At 41.3% G+C, this 19,456-nt stretch overlaps 1 protein-coding gene across 5 annotated transcripts in view; it reads left to right on the top strand.

Annotated features, from left to right (window-relative positions):
- Nucleotides 1-11,394: 11,394 nt before the first annotated feature.
- MCM10 (minichromosome maintenance 10 replication initiation factor) overlaps nt 11,395-19,456 on the top strand; it is a 39,164-nt gene continuing 31,102 nt past the window's right edge. For 2 of the 5 annotated variants that reach the window (XM_055428576.2, XM_055428568.2), the window contains exons 1-3: nt 11,397-12,489; nt 14,860-14,944; nt 17,962-18,303. In XM_055428576.2, the coding sequence (XP_055284551.2) occupies nt 14,938-14,944; nt 17,962-18,303 (349 nt within the window). In that variant the 5' untranslated portion in view covers nt 11,397-12,489; nt 14,860-14,937. Of the gene's footprint in view, nt 12,490-14,859; nt 14,945-17,961; nt 18,304-19,456 lie in introns of all 5 variants that reach the window. The other 3 variants (XM_055428582.2, XM_055428572.2, XM_055428580.2) reach the window with 3 other exon arrangements.

The raw sequence follows: 19,456 nt of genomic DNA, 5'->3' as shown, positions 1-19,456 counted from the left end.
CTCAAGAGGGAGTAAAGTCTTGGGTGAACCCCTGAACTTTTGTGAATTTTATTTCCATGAGCCCTACCAGATTCTCATAGTAAAGATTAGAAAAAAATTCCCAATAATTTCAGCATGGGGAGGGGAAAAGTAGACATTCAAAAAGATACCAGAACATTCTGTTCTTCTTAAGAAGGCCTGCCCTCAAGGGAAACTCTTTCACCTGAGCCTAACTTGCTGGGAAGTTATCAGAGCCTAAGAAACCTGGAAAAACAGATATACCCAACTTCTGCCCCCTCTAGCCTTCTTCTCACCAAAGGAGGAGGGAAAATACTTGTAAAGGTCACAACCCAGAGGCACAGTCTCACAAAAAAGAGTGATCATAGACGTATAGAATACATCCCCTCCCCACTGTACCTCACCATCATTTCAACAGGGCTCCTGTATAACAATGGGTTATAACGGAAAGAACTGCACAATCTTCAACTTTCTCCAAGAAGAAGTCTGTAAGGAAACCCAGAGACAAAAGCACAGACAACAGAGGAAATTTTAGCATATGACACTTACAGCTGCAGCAAACAATAACCATAGCCCAACTCCTCGCCAGATAAACAAGCTCAAACTAAAGGCCTGTTTACCACAGTTCTTTCTTACCTAGTACATCATGTTCAGTGTTCAACAAAAAATTATAAAGGATACTAAAAGACAAAAATCCCACACAGTTTGTAAAGATAGAGAAGGCATCATAACCAAACTCAGACATAATGATAAAAGAATGGGAATTTAAAACAACTGCAATTAATATCCTATAGGCTGTAAGGGAAGAAAATGACAATATGCAGGAACAGAGGGGTAATGTAAGCAGAGAGATGGAAACTCTTAAAGTCAAAAGGAAACACTCGAAATCAAAAATCCTGTAACAGAAATGAAGAATGCCCATGATGGGCTTATCAGAAGACTGACCATGGCTGAGGAAAGACTCAGTGAGCTTGAAGAAATGTCATAAGAAACTTCCAAAACTGAAAAGTACATAGAAAAAGAAATTAATATCCAAGAACTGTGAGACAGTTACAAAAAGCATAATAAATGTACAATGAGAATACCAGGTAGGAGAGAAGGGGACAGAGGAATGACTGAAGTAATAATGGCTGAGGATTTTCAAAAATTAATGACAGGCACAAACCACAGATATAGGAAACTCAGAGAACATAACTTGAGATAAATGCCCCAGAAATCTTCACCTAAGTATATCATGTGCAAAAGGCAGAAATTCAAAAGCATACAAAATTTTTTTGAAAGAAGCCAGAAGGGAAAAAAATCTTACCTGTAGAGGAACAAGGATAAGAAATATATGAGACCTCTCTTCAGCAACCATACAATCAACCATACAATCAACCATACAATCAACAAGAAAGCTGAGACTGAAAAACCACCAACCTGGAATTCTATGTGGTTGGAAATCATCCTTCAAAAGTGAAGGAGAGGTAGACAGATGGAATCTGTTGCCGGTAGACCAGCTTTGCAAGAAATGTTAAAAGTTCGTCAAAGAAAAGGAAAATTATATAGATCAGAAACTCAGACCTGCATAAAGGAAAAAAAAAAGAGCATTAGACAACGTTGTTTTAGTCACTAAGTTGTGTCTCTTTGTGACCCTATGGACTGTAGCCCACCAGGCTCCTCTGTCCATGGGATTCCCCAGGCAAGAGTACTAGAGTGGATTGCCATTCCCTTATCCAGGGGATCTTCCCAACCCAGGGATTGAACCCATGTCTCCTGCATTGGCAGGCTGATTCTTTGCCACTGACCACCTAGGAAGCCCCAAGAGAAAGAATACATGAAGATAAAGTCATTTATTTTTCTTATTCTTAATTAACAGACAATGAAAGTGAAGAGGAACTCAAAAGCCTCTTGATGAAAGTGAAAGAGGAGAGTGAAAAGGTTGGCTTGAAGCTCAACATTCAGAAAACAAAGATCATGGCATCTGGTCCCATCACTTCATGGGAAATAGATGGAAAAACAGTGGAAACAGTGTCAGACTTTATTTTTTTGGGCTCCAAAATCACTGCAGATGCTGATTGCAGCCATGAAATTAAAAGACGCTTGCTCCTTGGAAGGAAAGTTATGACTGACCTTGATAGTATATTAAAAAGCAGAGACATTACTTTGCCAACCAAGGTCTGTCTAGTCAAGGCAATGGTTTTTCCCGTGGTCATGTATGGATGTGAGAGTTGGACTGTGAAGAAGGCTGATCGCCAAAGAATCGATGGTTTTGAACTGTGGTGTTGGAGAAGACTCTTGAGAGTCCCTTATACTGCAAGGAGATCCAACCAGTCCATTCTAAAGGAGATCAATCCTGGATGTTCATTGGAGGGACTGATGCTAAAGCTGAAACTGCAATACTTTGGCCACCTCATGCGACGAGTTGACTCACTGGAAAAGACTCTGATGCTGGGAAAGGTTGGGGGCAGGAGGAGAAGGGGACGACAGAGAATGAGATGGCTGGATGGCATCACCGACTCTGTGGACATGAGTTTGAGTGTACTCCAGGAGTTGGTGATGGACAGGGAGGCCTGGCGTGCTGTGATTCATGGGGTCGCGGAGAGTCGGACACGACTGAGCGACTGAACTGAACTGGTTTCTTCAGAGTAACAATAGCTACATGGATTTGGTGATTATTTAATGGATAAATGAAATAAATGACATTATTTTAAGGGAGGGTATGAAGAATTGGGGATACTCTGTTAGAAGGTATTTTCCCGCCCTACCCATGACATGGTATAGTATTCTTTGAAAGTGAACTTGGATTAGTAGTCAGTGTATATTGCAAACTTTAGGGCACCCTCCCCCTTGCAAAAAAAAAAGTTTTAAAAAAGAAGTGTAATCGATATACTAAGAGAAGAGAAGGCGTCCCTTGTGGCTCAGCTGGTAAAGAATTCACCTGCAATGCAGGACACCTACGTTCGACCCCTGGGTTGGGAAGATCCCCTGGAGAAAGGAGAGGCTACCCACTCCTGTATTTTCGACTGGAGAATACCATGAACTGTCCATGGGGTTGTATGAAGTCCAAAGAGTGAAGTCAAGTGGGCCTTAGGAATCATGACTACCAACAAAGCTAGTGGAAGTGATGGAATTCTAGTTGAGCTGTTTCAAATCCTGAAAGATGATGCTGTGAAAGTGCTGCACTCAATATGGAATTCCAGCAAATTTGGAAAACTCAGCAGTGGCCACAGCACTGGAAAAGGTCAGTTTTCATTCCAATCCCAAAGAAAAGCAATGCCAAAGAATGCTCAAACTACTACACAATTGCACTTATCTCACAGGCTAGCAGAGTAATGCTTAAAATTCTGAAGCCAGGCTTCAACAGTATGTGAACTGTGAACATCCAAATGTTCAAGCCTGATTTAGAAAAGGCAGAGGAACCAGAGGTCAAATTGCCAACATCCGTTGGATTATCGAAAAAGCAAGAGACTTCCAGAAAAACATCTATTTCTGCTTTACTGACTATGCCAAAGCCTTTGACTGTGTGGATCACAATAAACTGTGGAAAATTCTGAAAGAGATGGGAATACCAGACCACCTGACCTGCCTCCTGAGAAATCTGTATGCAGATCAGGAAGCAACAGTTAGAACTGGACATGGAACAACAGACTGGTTCCAAATAGGAACAGGAGTACGTCAAGGCTGTATATTGTCACCCTGCTTATTAAACTTATATGCAGAGTACATCCTGAGAAACTCTGGGCTGGAAGAAGCACAAGCTAGAATCAAGATTGCCAGGAGAAATATCAATAACATCAGATATGCAGATCATACCACCCTTATGGCAGAAAGTGAAGAAGAACTAAAGAGCCTCTTGATGAAAGTAAAAGAGGAGAATGAAAAAGTTGGCTTAAAACTCAACATTCAGAAAACTAAGATCATGGCATCTGGTCCCATCACTTCATGGCAAATAGATGAGGAAACAATGGAAACTGACAGACTTTATTTTGGGGGCTCCTAAATCACTGAAGATGCTGATTGCAGCCATGAAATTACAAGACGCTTGCTCCTTGGAAGAAAAGTTATGGCCAACCTAGACAGCATATTAAAAAGCAGAGACATTACTTTGCCAACAAAGGTCCGCCTAGTCAAGGCTGTGGTTTTTCTAGTAGTCATGTATGAATGTGAGAGTTGGACTATAAAGAAAGCTGAGCGCCGAAGAATTGATGCTTTTAAACTGTGGTGTTGGAGAAGACTCTTGAGAGTCCCTTGGACTGCAAGCAGATCCAACCAGTCCATCCTAAAGGAAATCAGTCCTGAATATGCATTGGAAGGACTGATGGTGAAGCTGAAACTCTAATACTTTGGCCACCTGATGCGAAGAACTGACTCATTGGAAAAGACCCTGATGCTGGGAAAGATTGAAGGCGAGAGAAGAAGGGGACAACAGAGGATGAGATGGTTGGATGGCATCACTGACTCTATGGACATGAGTTTGAGCAAGCTCTGGGAATTGGTGATGGACAGGGAAGCCTGGCGTGCTGCAGTCCCTGGGGTTGCGGAGTCAGACACAACTGAGCGACTGACCTGAACTGAAGAGAAGAGAGAAAATGGAGTAACTTAAATGAGGCATTAAAACCAGAAAAGTCAGAAATAGATTGAAAGATAACAGGAGAAACCAAAAACAGGGGCAATGAATAGAAAACAGTAAAAATGAGATAGACATTAATCCAATTACCAAGAATCAATTTAAACATCATTGGTCTAAATACACCAGTTAAAAAAAACAGAAACTTTGAGAGTGGTTAAAAAACAAGACTCACCTATATGCTGTATACAAGAAACCCACTTTGAATATAAAGACGCATACACATTAAAAGTGAAAAGATGGAGAAAGATATAGCATGCTAACATATAATCAAAAGAAAGATGGAGTAGCTATATTAATCTCAGACAAAGACTTCAAGGAAAATTATCAGGGATAAAGGGCCATTATGAAATGATAAAGGAATCAGTTCTCTAAGAAGACATACAATCTCTATTATATATGTACCTAAAAACAGCATCAAAATACATAAGGCAAAAACTGCTAAAACTGTAAGGGAAAAACATGAATCCACTACTGTAGTTGGAGACTTCAAAATCCTTCTATCAGTGATTAAGAGACCTAACAGGCCAAAAAAATCATTAACACAGTTGAATTGAACAGCATCAGTCAACTAGATCTAACTTCACATTCTATATATGACAGAATACACATTCTTCTTAGGCTCACATCTAAGCCATAAAACAGCTTAAAAATTTTAAAACAATAGAAATCATACACAGTGTGTCCTCATGCCACAGTGGAACTAAACTAGAAAAGAGTAACAGAAAGATACCTGGAAACTCTCAAAACACTTGGAGACTAAATACACTCTGTAAATAATACATGCCTAAAAAAGTCTCAAGAAAAGTTTAAACTAAATGGAATAAAATATAACATCAAAATTTGGGAATGAAATGAAAGCACTGGAAATGTGTAGCACTGAATTCATAAGTGGAAAAGATCGATCTAACATCAATAATTAAAGCTTTTTTGGAAATAAAACTAGAAAAAGAATGGCAAGTTAAGCACAAAATAAGCAGAAGAAAATAATGGGGAAAAAATGAGACCAGAAATCAGTGAAATATAAACCAAGAAATCAATAGAGAAAATCAATGAAACCAAAGCTGGTTCTTTGAAACAATCAATAAAACTGATAAACCTCTAGTCATGTTAACTAAGAAGAGACATATATTACCAATATTAATACTGTGAACAAGTGGAACTTGAAATTAAAACACTCTTAACATCTACATTAATATCCCAAAATGAAATGCTTAGTTATAAATCTAGTAAAATATGTATAAGATCTGATGAAAGATAAAGAACTAAATAAATGGAGAGATACTCCATGTTCATGTACAGGGAGACTCAATATTGTGAAGAATGTCCCAACCTGATCTACAGATTCAATGTAATTCAGATTAAAATCCAAGATTATTTCGTGGCTATTGATAAAGCAAAAGATCCAGAATAGCCAACACAGTATTGAGTGAGAACAGTTGGAGGATGACAGTAACTTCAAGACTTACTATAAAACTACAGTAGAAACCAGAGTGGTACTGGTGAAAGAGTAGATAAATACATGAATGGAACAGAGTAGAGAGCCCAGAAATAGACCCAGAGAGCCCACCAGTCTTTGACAAAGAATCAAAAGCAAGTCCATGGAGAAAAGATAGTATTTTCAACAAATGCTGAAATGCTGGCACAATATCCAAATGCAAGAAAAAGATTCTAGACACAGGCCTTACACCTTTCACAGAAACTAACTCAAGCCACAGACCAGGAATAAATCTTTACAAAACATATATCCTAAAAAGGACTGGTATGAAAATATCCAAAGAACTCTTAAAATGCAACAATAAAGAAACAGTCCAATTTTTTAAAGGGCAGAAAGATAATACATACCTCACCAAAGATGTACAGCTGGCAAATACTGAAAGGATGCTAAACATCTTATGTCATTGAAAGTGAAAGTGTTAGTAGCTTAGTTGTGTCCGACTCTTTGCGACCCCATGGACTGTAGCCCCTCAGGCGTCTCTGTCCACGGGATTTCCCAGGCTCGAATACTAGAGTGGATTGTTGTGCCCTTCTCCAGGGGATCTTCCTGATCCAGGGGTTGAACCCAGGTCTCCTGCATTGCAAGCAGATTCTTTACCACTGAGACACCAAGGAAGCCCACGTGTCATTCAGTTCAGTTCAGCTCAGTTGTGTCCGACTCTTTGCAACCCCGTGAATCGCAGCACGCCAGGCCTCCCTGTCCATCATCAACTCCTGGAGTTTACTCAAACTCATGTCCATCGAGTTGGTGATGCCATCCAGCCATCTCGTCCTCTGCCTTCCCCTTCTCCTCCTGCCCTCAATCCTTCCCAGCATCAGGGTCTTTTCCAATGGGTCAACCCTTCGCATGTTATTAGAGAAGCCCATATGTCATTAGGGGATTGGAAATTCCAGCAGGATACCATCACATACTTATTAGAATGGATAAAAATTCAAAACAATACTGCCAAATTCACCCGGGGAGTATGTGGAACAACAGGAATTCATTGCTGCCAAATGGTACTATGGAAGACAGTTCAGCAATTTGTTGCAAAACTAAGCACACAATCCTTGCTATTTACCCAGATGAACTGAAAACTTACATCCACACAAAACTTGCACTTGAATGTTCATAATAGTTTTACTCATAACTGCCAAAACTTGGAAGCAACCAAGATGTCCTTCAAAAGGTAAATGGGTAGTGAAACTGTGGATATCATATCCATATGATAGAATATTATTCAGTGGTATTAATAAAAAGAAATAAGCTAGTATCTAACCACAAAAAAGATATGGAGGAACCTTAAATGCATATTGTCAAGTGAAAGAAACTAATCTGAAAAGACTACATATTGTATGCTTTAAGCTGGGTAACACTCTGGAAAAAGCAAACAGGATAGTAAAAAAAATATATATATATATATATATGTATATATATATCAGTGGTTACCAGGGGTTAGGTGGAAGAAGGAGTGAATAGTAAGAGCACAGATGATGTTTAGGGCAATACAACTATTCTGGATAGTACTGATGGTGGGTACCTCTGTCAAAACCTATCGAATGTATAACATAAAGAGGGAATCTTAATGTAAACTGTCATAATTGTTCATTTGCTAAGTCATGTCCGGCTCTTTGCAACCCCATGGACTGTAGCACACCAGGCTTCTCTGTCCTCCATTATCTCCCAGAATTTGCTCAAATTCATGTCCATCGAGTTGGTGATGGTATCTAACCATCTTATCCTCTGCTGCCCCCTCTCCCTTCTGCCTTCAATTTTTCCCAGCATCAGGGTCTTTTCCAGTGAGTCAGCTCTTCACATCAGGTGGCCAAAGTATTGGAACTTCAGCATCAGTCCTTCCAATGAATATTCAGGGTAACTATCAGTTCAGTTCAATCACTCAGTCGTGTCCGACTCTTTGCGACCCCATGAATCACAGCACGCCAGGCCTCCCTGTCCATCACCAACTCCCGGAGTTCACTCAAACTCATGTCCATCGAGTCGGTGATGCCATCCAGCCATCTCATTCTCTGTCTTCCCCGTCTCCTCCCACCCCCAATCCCTCCTAGCATCAGGCTCTTTTCCAGTGAGTCAACTCGTCGCATGAGGTGGCCAGTTAATAATAATAATGTGTCAATATTGGCTCTTCAGTTGTAACAAAAAGTGTGATACTAAGGCAGGATGTTAATAATAAAATTGTTTGTGGAAGGGGCTATGTGGGAAGTCTGTTCTTTCCATTCAATTTTTTCTATAATCCTAAAGTTACTCTACAAAATAAGTATATTATTTTCTTAAAAATGAAAAAACCTTTGAACTATATATGATTATTTAATATGAATACACATAAAATATATTGTGTACATCATACAATCAAGATTCTGGTAAAAACTGCCTAACAATTTCATCTGACCCATAATGAAAGGACTCAGTTGGAATTGGTTTTAATGAGATATCAGATTCATTATGCTATCATTAATTCAGTTGAATAAAGCTGACATAACAGCCAGTTGCAGCGTTTAAGTGTAACAGGAATCAAGTATATGAACCAATATTCAAATGTTTCTATGAAAGAAGGAAAGGTACCAAAACTGCTTTGTTATGAAAGGCAAAAAGTAGAAATAATTTTATATCCTCTGGTATCTTTTGACTTCCAGAGTTTGTCATTTTAAAAATTATTGAAGGAACATTATGTTCTCATTGTGAAGATACTGCTGCTGCTGCTGCTGCTGCTAAGTCACTTCAATCGTGTCCGACTCTGTGCGACCCCATAGACGGCAGCCCACCAGGCTCGCCTATCCCTGGGATTCTCCAGGCAAGAACACTGGAGTGGGTTGCCATTTCCTTCTCCAATACATGAGAGTGAAAAGTGAAAATGAAGTCACTCAGTCGTGTCCAACTCTTAGCGACCCCATGGACTGCAGTCTACCAGGCTCCTCCATCCATGGGATTTTCCAGGCAAGAGTACTGGAGTGGGGTGCCATTGCCTTCTCCGTGTGAAGATACTAGTCATCACTGAATACCATAGGTGTTCTTTTCTTTCTAGCTAAGTAATTACAAAGATATGAAGTATAATAAAAGAAAATACTGGCTCATGAACTCTCACTGTTTATGTAGCAATTTTGTCCTTTAAATATATGGATCCATAATCATGGGTAACACTTATTCCGCATACATAAAGTATATATTGTCGTTAACTCAGCAAAAATCAAGGAAGAAATGTGCTGAATGTTCTTATGAATTAGTAAAAACCAGCAAGGCTAGAGTTTATTAGCTTCTCCTGTAAAACATCAGTAGAGATGGAGAACATCCCTGTTGCTTAAACTAACCTCTAGATTGTTTGAAAAGCAACAGACATTTATTTGGGCAACAGAGACAATATTCTATTAGGAAATCTAGAGGTTGGGTTTTCCTCTTTCTCAGAGGGGTCGTTCATCTCTCAGTAGAGTGTTACCTCCGAGAAAGAATAATATTTTTTTCAGTAAAGAGTTTTGTTCGGATAGCTGGACAAATTCAAGTTTGGGATAAGACTCTAGAGAATTCTGTACCATTAAGCATGAGACATGAAGGCAGATGTAAACAGATGCCTACAGGTAGGTGATAGGGGTGCTATGGAAATTGGCCATTATTCCCAAAAGATCTGATTTTGAATAGCATTGCTTTCTTCTGGGCCTATCCTCTGGCATGTTAACCCCCAGAAACATACTTTAAGATACTCTGCTTCTAAAATCTCTACTTTAGAGAACTCAACTGCACTCACTATACCTACACTTGAAGCCCTGATATGTCCCCTTGGCTTGGGTCACAAAACCTAAAGGTAGTGCTGAAGTCTCCTTGGCTTGGGTCACAAACCTAAAGGTAGTGCTGAAGTCTCCACGCCATCACCTCAGGCTGAACTCACCATGTCTACACTGTGCAAAGCAAATTCTGCCTCTCTAATTCTGCTGGTCTCCCAGCTATTGCCAATGTGGCGATTATCCTCTCTTCTTCCTGCCAAAGACAACTTTCCTTTGGTCAGTTACCAAAGCAGGTATGTTTCCTTCATAACATGTTTCCCATTCTTCTCTTCCCTTCAGCTCTCACAGTCTGAGACTCTCACAATCTCCTATGGAGCTTCTTGGTCTCCAGTTTCTGGTATATCCAATTCCTGAGCATCTATCTTTGTTAGCTTAATCATCCTAAGCATTACCTGATAAAGTAGTAAGAATAAAAAAGTTAATGCTCATTTAATGCTTACTTACATGTGCTGAGCACACTCTGCATATTTTAAAGTTTTTCTCATGAATTCCCTGTCCCAAATAACTATGACTGTCCCTGTTTTGCAGGTGGGTAAGCTGGGGCTCAGAGAAGTTAACTAATTTAGCCAAGGTTGCATAGTTAGTCGGAGAAGGCAATGGCAAGCCACTCCAGTACTCTTGCCTAGAAAATCCCATGGATGGAGGAGCCTGGTAGGCTGCAGTCCGTGGGGTCGCTGGGAGTCGGACACGACTGAGCGACTTCACTTTCACTTGCATGCATTGGAGAAGGAAATGGCAACCCACTCCAGTGTTCTTGCCTGGAGAATCCCAGGGACAGGGGAGCCTGGTGGGCTTCCGTCTATGGGGTCACACAGAGTCGGACACGACTGAAGTGACTTAGCAGCAGCAGCAGCAGCATAGTATGTGGCAGTTAAAAATCACTGTCTTAACTCCCGAGCCTAAGCACTGAGCCTCACCTTCCTCCCCCACCTGCTCAAACATGGTCTTTTTAACACTTACAGAATAAAGTTCTTGACTTGTCATTCATCATCTGCCACATAGTTTGACTTATCAGCTTTTTTAAAAAATGTTTTCACCTCACCTTCTCTTTCACCTCCTTTTCAGCAAAATTGGTTCCCCCTAGTCACTTTATGTATAATTTGTCTTATGCATACATCAGTTCAGTTCAGTTCAGTTCAGTTCAGTTCAGTCGCTCAGTCGTGTCCGACTCTCCGCGACCCCATGAATCACAGCACGCCAGGCCTCCCTGTCCATCACCAACTCCCGGAGTACACCCAAACTCATGTCCACAGAGTTGGTGATGCCATCCAGCCATCTCATTCTCCGTCGTCCCCTTCTCCTCCCGCCCCCAACCTTTCCCAGCATCAGAGTCTTTTCCAGTGAGTCAACTCGTCTCATGAGGTGGCCAAAGTATTGGAGTTTCAGCTTCAGCATCAGTCCCTCCAATGAACATCCAGGATTGATCTCCTTTAGAATGGACTGGTTGGATCCAAATGAGACGTCTTTGCTCACCCTTGCACAACAGAGGCACTAAGTGATTATGACTGATAACCAGTGTGTAAAAATGTACTGGAAATTCTCATTTGATCCTTCCTGAAACCCTCTAACCCAGGTATTGCTTTCATCAGCACTCTAGAGACGGAAAAAAATGAGCCTTCCAAAGCTAAGTGATTTGCTAAGGAGGCAATGCTCTCGACGTCTTCTCTCTGTAAACATTTCGTGTGTGCCAGGTACAAGCAAGAGGAGAGAGAGGAAGAGACAGGACCATGAAGAAGATACAGTCTCTTGTCTTCAGATGCTGATATTTTGATGGGAAGAAGCATAAAACAGTTACTCCCAACTCTGACGCAATTTCCAAAGTCTAAGGACCACGGACTCCTCTAGAACAGTGGTTTCTACTGTGTTAAAGAATGTCACCTAGTCTTTCCTTCTCATTTTACAGACGATGATGATATTACTTCCCCAAGATAAGACAGAGGTAAAAGTGGATCCGACTTTTCTTTTAGTCCAATTATCTCAACTGAACACAAGATTGTAAAATAATCAAGTAAATGAAATAATCAAGCACATCTGTATACAGGCAACGCAGCCACTGGCAATCTGTGAGGGCAAGGGGAAAGCTTGCAATGGGTTTCGCGGTCTGAGCCTCAGTGTCTAGGCTTGGCATCAAGAATTACCCTCCACCTCACAGGAAGAGAAAACGAGGCTCAGAATCGGATGACACAGTCAGTCCCGGAAAGTTTCAGGAACCGACCACGAAAAGACACAACTACTTCCCGACACTAGAACACTTAACCGGAGAAGCCTAGGACTTCACCGACCGGAAGTTCCCCTGCCCCCAACAAAGAGGGCGCCGGTCACGTGAGCCAATCTGATTGCTAAACGCCAGGGTCTCCTTCTCCCCGCGCCCTTGAGGTCGTTTCCGCCCAGAGCTCTGAAGTAGCCAATCAGTACAGGCCCGAGCAGGCGTGCGTCTGACGTCAGAAGCCGGGGCGGAGAGGAGTTGGAATTTTGGCGGGTCTGGCTGTGCAGAGTAAAGGGGTGAGGAGCCGGGTAAGGAGCGGTTTTGAGAGTATTGAGGGGCCGCCGAAGACTTCTGTGTGAGAGTTTAACGAGCTCCGAGGGCGAGAGGCGCAGAGCTCGGGGGCGCTCAGGTGGGTGAGACTGGAACTAGGCGAACGCGGAGGAGGCTTGGGCAGAGCTCTGGGCTGACGCGGGGCCGGACGGCCGGGAGGGCCTTGTGTGCGGAGCCGTGGACGGTTCCGGAGCCGGGAAATGGCGGGTAGTTCCGAAAGGCGCCGAGAGGTGCGAGGCGTTCGGCCGTCCAAGCTGTGTAAGGGTCCATTTTTTTCTCTTAAAAGGTAACCATTTAAAACGTTTGCTAAATACATGCCGTTTGGACTTTCTCTTTTATAAATTTATGCTTAAGTTTATGGTTTGCTAATAGGGGTACAAGGCTCCCATCACATCTACTTTCGTGTTATCCAGTTTAAAGAAGGTGAAAAAGTGAAAGTGAAGTCGCTCAGTCGTGTCCGATTCTTTACAGACCCCATGGACTGTAGCCTGGCAGGCTTCTCCGTCCATGGAATTTTCAGTCAAGAATACTGGAGTGGGTTGCCATTTTCTTCTCCAGGAGATCGTCCCGACCCAGGGATTGAACCCTGGTCTTCCGCATTGTAGGCGGGCGCTTTACCGTCTGAGCCACCAGGGAACAGATGACAAACTGGTACACTGTAGTGGAATGTACGATAAAGTCGTGAAAGCGATGAGGTGGGAGGGTTCCAGGGGCCTGGCCAGATAGAGTGGCCTGGAAAGGCTTAGGAAAACTGGTAGTGAAGCGGAGACTGAGGAATGAGGAGATAGGGGAGAGCTTTCCAAAGAGGCCTGGAAGCACTTGCGTGTTCACGAAGTTCAAAGCAGGCGAATCTGGATGAAGCGTTATTGCGGGGTTGGGGTTGGGTGGAGAGGTTGTAGAAAACACGAGGAAGTGAAAGTAAGTAGGAGAGCGAGTAGGCGTTGTAAATTTTGTTCTAAGGGCAATGGAAAACTGATCAGAATTTCATTAAGGGAATACTGCGATCTGACTTATGTTCTTAAGAGATTGCAGATATTGCTGAGGAAAGAAAAGATTACTGTGGTGTTTACACAGAGGATACATTTCAGAGGGACAGAGAGTCTAATACAGTATTCCAGGCAAAAGATTGAAGATGACTTGGACTAGGTTTTCGGATGAAACTGGGGAGAAGCAGAAGATTTTCAACTGAGAGTTGAAAACTACTGAGTGACTGAGCAGGAGGTCTGTACTGGCAATCAGAGAACAGTGTTGTAATTAATCTTTCCCCAGTAGGGGGCTGTGAGGTATACACTGAGTTCCAGATACTGAACAAGGCTCCCAGGGGATGTGATCCTATGCCTGTGAGGTTTCTCCCACGTCCTCACACTCCTTTCAACCTTCACTCCCTTCCTTCTTCCGCCAGGACCAAAACCCAGATGCTGTCCTTAAGACATCAGTACTCTCATGATTTTCCCACCTGACTCCTTAGGTTAGAGTCTTCCCAGATGGCTCATTGGTAACAGAATCCGCCTGCCCATGCTGGAGACGTGGGTTTGATCCCTCGGTGGGAAAGATCCCCTGGAGAAGGTCATGGCAACCCATTCCAGTATTCTTGCGTGGAGAATCCCATGGATAGAGGAGCCTGGTGGGCTAGTCTATGGGGTCGCAAGAAGTCAGACGCAGCTGAGCACAGCACAGAAGATTTTAGCAATATATTGAAGAAAGAACCCTTAGCATTTGTCACATGGTCCTAGATGATGGAGGGGGGGCAGGAGGTAGGTTGGTTATAGAAATGACCAAGACAGTTTGCCCCTATCCAACCCTCAGGAACCTTACAGTCTTGCAGATTCCCCAGTTGACTGCACCGTGCCAGACACATGATGGATGGTGGGAATATCTAGTGAATAAGTGAAAAGAAAGCACCATAATTAATCCCTGACATCGAACTTATCAAGATCCTATATATTATAGAACACTTATAAGTTAAACAATAACCTAGAAAATTTACACTTTTTTCTTGTAGTTTTAAAAATGATTTTAAATGAAAAGAGGAAAGTGCACAGGATAATATAAAGTTACCCTACTTAGCTATGCCAGCTATTCCTCTGAGCTTCATAATACTTGTTCACAGTTTGTCTCATTGTGTAATCTAGTATCACACAAAACAACTCTCAGGGACTGCATCCATACAAGGAGGGAGAGAAAGTTGGTTGGTTGGGGTGAGAAATGGCCAGAGCCTGGATTAATTCTGAGCTTGCTGCTGCTGCTAAGTCACTTCAGTCGTGTCCAACTCTGTGTGACCCCATAGACGGCAGCCCACCAGGCTCCCCTATCCCTGGGATTCTCCAGGCAAGAACACTGGAGTGGGTTGCCATTAAGCTCCTACAATTTGTAGGATGCTGGATTTGTTGGATGTGTAATGTGAGAGAGAACAATTGAGAGTTATTTTTCCTACATTGATTCCACACAGCCAAGGTTCTGCATTGCCGCCATCTCCAGGGCACCTGGTACTCCCTCAGTTTTCCATCACCACTGTTCACTTGACAGCATGGATGGTGAGTCCTGGCAGTTTTCTCAATTTCCCTTTGTTTCGTGAAAAATCAATCTTTTGTCCATGAGCTTGCTGTTACTTATCTCTCTCTCTCTTAGTCATTAAGTCGTGTTCAGCTCTTTTTGCTGCCCATGGACTGTAGTCTGCCAAGCTCCTCTTTCCATGGGATTTCTGAGGCAAGAATGCTGGAGTGGGTTGCCATTTCTTTCTTTCATTGTCACTTATATCACTTATAAAATAGTGAAAATAGCTACCTTACCCTCAAGCATTGTCTGAGTAGTTCAATAGAAATCTCACTTCAGTCAGTGAATGTTATTTGTTTTAACCAGGTGCACTTTCTGTTCCTAACAACATTGGTTGTCTTTCATAATAATGATGGTTGGCATATGCTTACTATGAGCCAGGCACTGCTCTAAGATCTTATGCATACAATTGGCCTTCCATATCTGACGGTTGCCCATCTGCAGATTCAACCAACTGCTCGCATATTGAGAATATTTGGAGGGGGGGGGAAATTCCAGAAAGTTCCAAAAAGCTAAACTTGAGTCTGCTAAGCTCTGGCAACTATTTACATAGCATTTACATTGCACTGGGTATTATAAGTCATCTAAAGGTTATTTAAAGTGTACAGGAGGATATGCATAGCTTGTATGCAAAAAATATGTATGCCATTTTATTAATATATCAGGAATTTGAGCATCTGTGGATTTTGGTATCCATGTTACTTTAAAATATTTATATAAATTATTTCACATTGTACGTATTACTCCTCTCCTGGTTTCATTCAACATTGCATGTAAGATTGATCCAAATCAAAATATAGTTTATTTCTTTCAACTGCTGTATTTCTTTCAGTTACAATCCATGGTAAGATTGAATCACATTTTAGTAATCTATTTTCCAGTAAAAGGCCTATGAGTTAGTTCCAATCTTTTCCCACTATAAACTATGCTGCAATTATGTTGTTTTGTTTTGTTTTGTTTGGCACATGTATAAGAGTTTCTCCCTACCACCTCACCAACATCTGAGACATCATCCAAAGTTTTTGTAACTAATCTGATTGATGATTTTAAAAGGTAGCTCGCTATTTTAATTGCATTTCCAGGATTACTAGTGAGGTAGAGAACTGTTGGTTTATTTATTGGCCAGTTGGATTTCTTCATTCTTGATTTATCTGTTTCTTTTATTTGCTCATTCCTACCTCCCCACAATTTGGGCTTGATTCCTTTATAAAATCAGAGGCATTTAAAGCACAGACATTGAGGATACATGATACACTCCCTCACTGAAAAGACGGGGTCTGAAATCTAGAGAAGTTAAGGGCCTGTTCAGGATCACATGATGAAACAGGTCAACACAGGAGCCTGGGTTAGGATAGAGACCTCTAGATCAGCAAACCAACACCCTTTCTACCACTCTACGCTCCTTGACCTCAGAAGGAAATGAGCCAGTGGCCAACTCAGGGTCTAGAATCTGATGAAAGAACCTAAAGCTTAAAGTCAGAAATTGCATAATGATTACTCTGAATTGCTTAGTCAGCAATAACTCCAAGACTGCAGGGTGTAGCAAGAGAGAAGAGGCTACTTGGCTACCCAGGCTCCAAGTGAGATAACTGCATACCCAAAATGGAGCCAAGAGGCCTTCCTCTCTCTCCCATTCCAAGCTGTTATAGAGAGCACACCCTGGAAGAGGGCTGTGCCCACACCACTGGGAACTTTGGGTGAGAAAGGCTGCCTAGTGGCTCCACACTCTTGGCCTTGAGTCCATCCTTTCATGAGAGAACCAGGGCTGATCCCTCTCTCACTATTTACTAATAAATATTTTGCACATACCCCCGCAAAATGAACAAAATTTAGAAGTATTATAAGAATTTGTCAGAGCTAGACTAAAACCACTTCAACAGATTTCAGTGTCAAAGGTGAACTCTGAAGTGAAACTGCCTGGGTTCAAATTCCTGTTCGTGACAGTTTCACCTGTGACAAGTCACCAAACATGTGTCTTCCTGTCTATTTTGCTCTGAGGATAAAATCAGTTAATACAGTCATCCCTGGTATCCACAGGGCATGTATCCCAGGACCCTGCATAGATACCAAAATCTAGATGCTCAATTCCATGATATTAAAATGGCATATATTTTTTGCATACAAGCTACACGTATCATCCTGTACGCTTTAAATAATCTCTAGATGACTTATAATACCCAGTGCAATGTAAATGCTATGTAAATAGTTGCCAGATATGTTAATGAATATGTATTTATGTTAAAAGTATGAAGAATGGGCTTGAATGATACATCAAAATTACGACAGTGATTACACTGGGACCTGGTGGCTATGGTAAGGAGTTGGGATAAGATTTGATGTAATAAACTTCTAACGTAAAAGCCAAAAGCAAACATGATAAAAGGTTGTATGTGTGTTAAATTACTTCAGTCATGTCTGACTCTCTGCGACCCTACGGACTGTAGCCCACCAGGCTTCTCTGTCCATGAGATTCTCCAGGCAAGAATACTGGCATGGTTGCTTTTTCCTTCTCTAATAAAAACTTAATTATGGCTAATTCTGGTTGATGGGATATGAGTACATTTAATGTAATGCTTTGTAACTTTCTGTAGTTTTTAAAAATTGCCCAAACAATGAAAAAGTGGGGTAATGTATACACCAAGGAACTAAATGTATACTTAGCATGATTTTCAATTATTCCATTGTGGATTGAATTTCATACGCAGGAAGTCACTTCATTACCTTAAGTAGTGTAGATAAAGAGATCTAGCCCAGTGGCTGGCCCACTGAGATAACTAAGCAGATACTGGCCCCTACTTTCTTAGCCTAGTGCCCTCCAAGAAGCACTTGGGGAGAAGAAAGTTAGAAACAAGAACAATAGTTACATGTACCAGGCAAAATGGTGAATCTGCAGTCATTTTAACTGCATTATGAATGTTGAATGTTTTAACTCTGCTTGTCAATGGCTGTTTTTCACATATAGGCTTCCTTTATTTCCTTTTTCTTCTTTTTCCCATAGGGGAGGAAGATGATTTGTCTCTGCTGACTGCATTGCTGGAGGAAAATGAATCGGCCTTGGATTGTAATTCAGAAGAGAGTCAGCCCTTGACCCAGGAAGATGGTGAACCTGACTCATTTGATGAGCTCTTTGACGCTGATGGTGATGGTGAATCTTACACAGAGGAGACTGATGAGGGAGAAGTGGAAAAGGCTGAAAACCAAAAGGAGAATTTGGCCACACTCTTTGGAGACATGGGAGACTTAACAGATGAGGAAGAAGCTCCTACATCACAATCAACTAAAGAGAGGGTTGTCCCTGCTCCTGCTCCCAGTCAAGGGAAAACTAATCAGGAGTTGCAAGGTGCCCTAACCACTTGCTTTCTCTAATTTCTTTATGATAGACCAGATGATGACTACCCATCTGACAGCTTTCTTCAAAATAGCTGCTGAGTCAGGAGTAGAGATAAATGACTTTGCAAAAAAAATTGTAGAAGTTAGTGGAGCAAGCATTTAAAGCCAGCATTTGAGGGCACAGCAGTCCCTGATATCAGGTCAGCCAGCTATAATTGAGCTTTTGCAAAATGGCTCTAACATTTCTCACATTTATTACAGAAAAATAATACCTTGAGATTTAGCAAAGGGAGCCAGGGATAAGACTACAAAGCCACTACATATTCTGTTTGAGCAGAAGACCTTTTCTGAACAGATCCATCTAGGAGTGGCTTTTTCTTGCTTGCTTGCTTTTTTTTTTAGTGTTACAGATTTTTTTCCTGTTTTTATCATCTCATAAAAAAGCATTATGGCAAGTTTTTTAGTTCATTGTTTCAGGAGCATTGGAGCATATAAGTGACTTGTCCCAGGTCACTCATCCAAATCTGTATGATTAGGATTCCAGGTGGATTTTGGCTGCAGAGTTTCTATTTCTATTTTAATCCCAACAGGAGATTCAAATACTTATAAACATCAACTAGAAAAGGTTTATACATATTAGTTGGTTTTATGAAGTTGTTGTTTAGTCGCTATAATGTCCAGCTCTTTTGAGATCCCATGGACTATAGGCCACCAGGCTCCTATGTCCATGGGATTTCCCAGGCAGGAATACTGGAGTATGTTGCCATTTCCTTCTCCAGGGAGGAGCGCCATTTTCTTATTCCTGATATCTTCTCTGATACGTATTTTTTTAATTTACATATATATTTTTAAGTGAAATATAGTTCATTTACAGTGTTATCAGTTTGAGGTATATAGCATAATGATTTGACATTTTTATAGATTATACTCCATTTAAAGTTATTACTGAATATTGGCTTATTCTCTGTGCTGTACATTTGTGTTTTAAATATGGAAAGCTTCACAAATTTGCATGTCATCCTTGCTTAGGGGCCATAATCATTTCTTGACTCTTAAGAACTTGTCAACCATGAACGTGTATCTAACTGTCAGTAGTACAAATTCATAATCAGCTTTGATATTAGAGATTTGTTTACTGGAAAAAATACCATGTTTACTTCTCT

The sequence above is a fragment of the Moschus berezovskii genome, chromosome 15 (genome assembly GCF_049115385.1).
Source record: "Moschus berezovskii isolate FMDL1 chromosome 15, NW_MosBer_1.0, whole genome shotgun sequence".
Taxonomy (NCBI): domain Eukaryota; kingdom Metazoa; phylum Chordata; class Mammalia; order Artiodactyla; family Moschidae; genus Moschus; species Moschus berezovskii.
The sequence above is the reverse complement of the archived record's forward strand: the minus strand, read 5'-3'. Positions and strand labels throughout refer to the sequence as shown.